Source organism: Macadamia integrifolia, chromosome 7, assembly GCF_013358625.1.
Source record: "Macadamia integrifolia cultivar HAES 741 chromosome 7, SCU_Mint_v3, whole genome shotgun sequence".
NCBI lineage: Eukaryota > Viridiplantae > Streptophyta > Magnoliopsida > Proteales > Proteaceae > Macadamia > Macadamia integrifolia.
The window spans coordinates 24506710-24513518 of record NC_056563.1 but is presented as its reverse complement, the minus strand read 5'-3'; the positions used below and the strand labels follow the sequence as shown (position 1 = coordinate 24513518).

General features: G+C 39.5%; 1 protein-coding gene and 1 long non-coding RNA gene across 2 annotated transcripts; one reads left to right on the top strand and one right to left on the bottom strand.

Annotated features, from left to right (window-relative positions):
* Positions 1 to 639: 639 nt before the first annotated feature.
* Positions 640 to 1412, bottom strand: LOC122083070. The gene is made up of 2 exons (XR_006141561.1): positions 1273 to 1412; positions 640 to 1059 (listed from the first exon to the last, which is right to left on the bottom strand). It is a non-coding gene; the product is annotated as an uncharacterized LOC122083070 (long non-coding RNA).
* On the top strand, positions 1056 to 1903 carry LOC122083069 (zinc-finger homeodomain protein 2-like; the record flags this gene model as incomplete). Its single annotated transcript, XM_042650739.1, is given in 1 exon segment — positions 1056 to 1903. A coding segment is annotated over 1 exon segment (680 nt), but the record flags the coding sequence as incomplete, so codon positions are not given.
* Between the last annotated feature and the right edge of the window lie 4906 nt (positions 1904 to 6809).

Here is a 6809-nt window from a genome sequence, read left to right as displayed (position 1 = left end):
ATGAATGAGTGCGCGAGTAGATCCAATCTTGATGCAAGAGAATTAAGTTTTGATCTGCTTGTAGATTGATGTTTTATAGGAGGCTTGCGAACCAAATAAGCATTATGTTGATGTGGAAGACCGCATTTAGGATGGGGTCAGGGTCAGGGTCAGGGTCAGGGGCAGGGGCAAGGGCAAAGGGCATAGGGCATAGGGATTGTAGGGGTGGGAAAGGTTATTAGAGAAGGGGAGGTGGAGAGAACTTGAGGGTAAAACCATGAATATCGGTATATGGTTGAAGGAGGAATATTAGTTGGGCTAGTTTTGTAAATCTTAACCTAATTTTATGTATTTATGTCTTTTTTTTTATTAGAATTTATGTATTTATGTGTACCGAATCAGTAAGTAATAATTGGTAAACCCAAATTCAATAGTGTGTAATCTTGTAATTTTTTCAAATTATTTTGAAAATGAGGTTTTCATATCAGATATGTAAAATATCCAATCCAATTGTGCCACTTGGTGGATTGGATGAGACAGTAATTTAATGTTAAGTTTCAATCTAAAGAATTGAACAATTGAGGCGAGAGAGTGAAAGCCAATGCTCCAACTATTGAAAGCTACAATTAATTAATTTTTTTTTCTTAATTGTCGTTTAAATTTTACAAGCAACTAATAAAAATCATTTATTAAATATTTAACAATTTAAATTGCCATATAATTTATCTAAATGGCATAATAAAATGGATCACAAGACGAGTCCGTCCATAAAAACTTTTGCCTTTCATTTTGGGGGAGAGTGGAGAGAGATATTTCAGAAACGGAAAGTATATGAAAGGCTTATGAGGAAGACTGCCCTTTTTGCAGGCGGGGAATTGATGACCACACTCTCCTCTTCTTATCTTCTCTGGGCAACAAAAGAAAAGGTCTTGCAGGATATGCAGAAAAAAAAGGGTAGAGTTGGAAAATTGACAGAAGCTTCATCGCCGGCGGTGGTAGGGCCGGTGGCGGATCTGTCTTCTCTCTGATCATCGCCCCCATGTGATCCAGCTTATTCTCTTTAGTCTTCTTTACCTTTACCTGATTAGAAGACAGTAAACAAGAAGACAGGACCAAAGCCAAGTGGAGGAGTGTTACACAGACAGGTGCAAGAGAGAGAAAAATTACAAAAAAGAAAGCGAGAAGAAGGTTTAGTAGAAGGATAGAAGGCACAAGTGGGAAAAAAATAAAAATAAAAATAAAAGATGGATTACGGAGAACATGAAGATCAGGAAGAGGAGATAGGGGGATTACCAGTATCGGGGGGCTACGAATCGCTGGGGATCTCATCGAGACCCAAAATGGGAAGCACAGGTGTTGGGGAAACCATGTCGTCCCGGAGGAAAACAGCGACCAGATACCGAGAGTGCTTGAAGAACCACGCCGTCAGCATCGGTGGCCACGCCGTAGACGGATGTGGAGAGTTCATGGCTGCAGGAGAGGAAGGGACACTCGACGCCCTAAAATGTGCAGCCTGTAACTGCCACCGCAACTTCCACCGCAAAGAGACTGACGGTGGAGGGGTTTACCATCCCCAATTCAACCCCTATTACCGTACGCCGACGGGATACCTGTCGGTGGCCCATCACCATCGGCCGCTGGCTCTGCCATCGACGTCCGGAGGAGGAGGAGGAGGGCACAGCAGGGATGACCAAGAGGACATGTCAAATCCCAGCGGTGGAAGCGGTGGTGGTGGGGGCGGCACGAAGAAACGTTTCAGAACGAAGTTCACGCCGGAGCAGAAGGATAAGATGCTAGCCTTCGCGGAGAAGCTAGGGTGGAGGATTCAGAAGCACGACGACGCCGCCGTGCAGCAGTTTTGTAACGAGACTTGTGTCAGGCGCAACGTGCTCAAGGTTTGGATGCACAACAACAAGCACACTCTGGGTAAGAAACCCTAGCTCCTTCTCCCATCAATCCTTCTCAGCAACAACTGCATCTTCTTTTTCTTATATTGCCTCTACTACTACTAGTACTATTTCCATTTCTGCTTCTTCTGATAACTAGTCTGCAAGTATTACTATAGCTTCTTTGACCCACTTAGCAAAACTACTTCAGGAACAAGAAGGCCGGAGGACAACACTATTCACCAGTACCAACAGCAGCAAGAAGAAGAAGAAGAAGAAGAAATAGGCGGACGGGAAATTCTATAGAGAATTAATCTACCTTTTGCTTCCTCGAGATGGATCAATATTAGTTAGGCTTCTTTCTTTTTGGTTTCTTGCTTTTCTTTCCTTTTTTTAATCTATTTCTGTTTTTTTTTTCTCCTTCTGGTGCAGCTGGTGTTTGGATGGATAGCTATCTAGCTAGCTTCATCGTTTCTTCAGTGGATTATTGTGGGATGAGCCATTGCTTATACCAACCGCTCTTAGTTTTGTTCTTTCTAGTTATTGGGCGCATGGAGAAGACAAGTCTAACTGCTTTTTTTTTTATATGTTTCTCTAATTAATGGTAGATTTGATAATCTCATCATCCAGCGATGATGTCAAAACTAAGACTGAATAAGAATGCTACATTAATTCTAATTTGATACCCATAAAATAAAAAAAGCTACTAGGGTTTTAAGGTTTAATATCAGTTGTTAGTGTACGTTGCCGGAATACTTGAAGCTTTACTTGCTGATCTCCTCCTTTCTGTGGGTTTTGCATCAGCTAACAAGAATGGCAGTCTGGGGTCACCAATTTCCTAGAAGAGAACCCAAAGCCCTAACGTGTATAGCAAGCAAAAGCTGCAATTTCAGTTCAGTTTCAATTCTTCGTCATTTCCGGCCTCTACCATTGATTGATTTCTCTCATTTACTTATCTCCTAATTTTCCCTTTTCGTATATGAGCCCAGAAAAGCTGAAATTAACTTGACTGAGACAAATGTGCGTACGAGCCTACGAAAGGGAAGAGAAATGAAAGAAGAAGGTTGAAGGTGGAGGTGCGACTTCCCTCTTTGCATGTGCGTGCAATTGAATCATTGAATGCTACTTTCTCTCTTTCCAACACTAATCTCCCTTCCTCAATTAATTTTAACATCTTCTCTAGTTCTCTAATCCCCTTGTTTTACAGTTTACGGTCTCCCTTGGTTGGAGTGGTTGGACTCTCTGATCGCTCCCTTAATTTTATTTTTCTGTGCTGCCATCTTACATATTTGCACTTGCACACACACACGCAAACACCTCACACAGACACACACACAGAACTAATTGAAATATAGGGGGAGAACATTGCCCCCACCCTGATGGAGAACGGGGAACCAGAAGGGAGAACTGAATTTGATGCTCTCTTCTTGATGCTTCTGCCTCTCTTCCCTAGTGAGGGAAGATGAAGGAAGAAAGTGCAGTGAAGGTGTTTTAAGAAGTGAGCATGCAACTGAAACATGCATGGATGTATGGATGAATGATCTGGTGGTCATGTCTCAACTCTTTCCCGTCTCTATTTTAGGGTTCTTCTTTTCCAGTTCGGTTATGGGAACATGTGGGCAGTGGGCACCAAAGAAAATAAAACAAAGATTCATAATGAGATGCTCACAGTCACAGCACATACCGTTTTGTTATGTAGTGTGTCTGCAATTATCTTTACCCATCATCTACCAGAGACCACAGAGAGACCAGAGTTTCCAGCTGGGGTTTCTAGTTTGGTACGTTACATTAAGATCCTAGAATGTATCTTGGAATTTGTACCTTTCGCTGAGAGCTAGAAAGCTGCGACCGTAATGCCCTACTTGGTGTTTGAATTCTGCAAACACTAAAAGCTTCTCTGTTAAGAAGAGTAAATGCAATGGTGTGATGGTGAGTGTGGTGTTAACTTCATCCATTTTAATGGGGCCTTTTACTGTCACAATTGCTTTGAAACCACATGGTTATGGCAGACTAGCCGTGTGGTTTCTAGTTCTTGACGATTCTGATGGCACAAGTAAGGTATAGAGATGGGTGTGGTGGTGTGGACCCTTTCCAATTTGTTGTACCTCTTGTTTCTTTTATGCTGCAAATAACAGATGTTAGAATTGTAAAGCTATGTGATGGGTGCAGGTTTACCTCCATAGGGTATCTGGCCCACTTATTTGTACCGTGTAGCAGGAGTGATGAGAGGTGAAATTTTGTAGAGTGATACACACAAAGTGCTTTTCTTGTTCACATGTCACGTTTTAGCTCAGTAGAACTTAACCCAAATGATAAAATAAAATTTTAAAAAATATGAACTATGACATAGCTGCATAACTTATTTTTTGGGTAGAAAATAGGTGCATAACAATGTTTAGAGTAACAAGATGTATGACAATTAATGAATGGGTATATGATTTAGTTTAAGTGTAGAATTCGACAAGTGGTCATTCCAGATCATTTTCTAAATCCAATGATCAAAATTTCCACATTACAAATGCAAATAACTGAACCAGGTGTGAACCTTAGACTATCCATGTATCTTTTGCCAATATTTAATGGGAGGGATCATGTTTTTCTTAAGCTACAGTGGAGGTATTCCCTAACTGATGACTATTATTGGTGTTGGATGAGAAATAGGGGAATAGTGAAAGGCATTTTAGACTTCATATAAGGGGAAGGGTAATGATGAACTTAGATTTTTTATCAAAAAAAAAAAAGATGTCCTTAGATTTGTCGGTGTACTCTTCATTATAGGTGAAGAAAAACTTTTTCGTAGTGAAAATGTTCTTATTTAAAATTTGTTTAGACTTTAAGGAGGTAAGTGTCATGATATTGAAAGCTATATTTGTCGCCATTCTTCAACGAAAAATCATTTTACTCTTATAAATTTGAAAAAGTTCTCTTTTGTAGTCGCTCTACTTATTATTAATTGTAAGATAACTATAAAAAGGAAATACTCCAGGTATGGGTATTGTGGATATTTTTTTTAACTATAAGAATGTTAATGTTCACATGCTCTAAATCTTCCCAAATTGTGCATGTATTTTGCACTTTGTAACATAGTTGGAAAATCGGATTTTTATACTCGACTAGCATTTTTAAAACATGTGACTCAGGTGAGTCAAACTTGGTAAGATTGACTTTTTTTTTTTTTCAAATATATTCTTTTTTCTCCTTTATTGAGTGAGGAGGAAGTGAGACTATGGTTGATTTGCATGTGAGAAGAGAAAGAAGCTAATATTGAAAACAACAAACAAGAATTCTAGGGTTTGCTAAGTGGTACACCAAAATTATAGTTTATGAATATATGGTCCACCAAGAAAAAACTCGTACTTGGTGAATTTAACATGAGTAAGGAAAAACATTGAGTAGATGAAAACTCAGACTGACTAAGACCTAGTCGAGTCATTTTTGAAAACTAGACGAGTCTTCTTGACTCTTGACCATGTTTAATTTTTTTTTTCTTTCTTTTTTACTCTATTTGGTTACTCACCTGAATCAAAATTTGGTTTTCCAACTATGTTTTCGAAACCACCTGAAGAAAACCTGACAATCTATTTTTTGTTTCCACCATATGCATGTTTTCAATTTTTATTTTTTGAAAAAAAAAAAAATACCAAACCGATTTCTATTAGGGAGAAGGTTCTTTGGCAAGTGACATAGAAGAGCACACCAATGAAGTACACTAAAATAGTATTATACCTTGAAGGGTAGTAAGGCCATTTTAAGTGAAGATAATAGAGATAGAGGTAGAGCTGCTAGTGTATCCTACCCCAGGGCGCTTAAAGACCCTTTTCCCTTTGTGTCAGTGCAAGATCTTTTCAAGTGTGCCAGCCCCTCCACCACAGATAAAGAGCTAATCTGGCGGAGACTGGCAGTGAGGGACTCAGCGTAGGGGACTTGGCCCAGCCCAAACGATTGGCACCCCTAATTGGGAGTCTTGAAGTGATTTTCAACTGCATTAAATCCACCATGAGTCGGATACACTTGACCCACCCAGTTAGCTGGGTAAAAACCCTAAGGATGACTTTAACCATATTCTTTGCCCCTACGACTTCGTTCCTTCATTCTCGCCACTGCTTCTTCGAGCTCCTCACCGTTGATGCCCCTGCTTTTTCTTAGGTTTCCTTCGAACATAGCCCCTACTTCTTGGATCGATTAGAGATGTTGGCCCCTGCTTCTTCTTAGGGTCTAAAAGAGTGAAATATCAGCCTTCTCCCAGCCAAAAAGCTGGCCGTAGTAAGTGCACAAAGGGTTTTGAGCTATATAAAATATGCATAGCAGAAAGAGTCCCTTGCTTGGTAGTGACAATTGGGGAAGAATGGGAGGGACAAAAAATCTGGCTATGCTTGTAGCAATCCAGTTAGGTGATCTTCCCATAATCCACATGCATCTTCCATTGTTTTGTAGAGATGTTTGTTTTTTAACAGTTTAGGAGTTGCTTAACATAGACCAGGCTGGTTTCAACGATAGAATAAAGAAAGAAATGAGATGGATGGGAAGTTGCCAAGGAACCATCGGCCCTTGTAAAATCTTTGCTCTCTTCTTTTTGTTTATTGCAACTATTTTAAAGTTATAATTTCCCCAGCATAGGGTCTGGTGCTCTAGATGTATAATCTTTTCCCTCTTATTTTCTTCCAACAGTCTCTGTAATCTTCAAATGTTTACAACAGCGTATTCAGGATTTCAGGTAATTAATCTCTCTTTTTTTAATTAGTTTTTATTTTCAGTAAAATACAAGTGTGGATCAAACACCGTACAAGAATGATTCTTGAAGGAAGATTTGATCCATAACCGTTAGTCTGTATTTCCCAAAATATTTGTATGGTATTTTAAGAACAAAAATAGAAGAATAGTGAAAAAAATTTATAAGCTGCACCAAACATAGACAAGCTCATGTATTAACTGTTTACCCCCCCC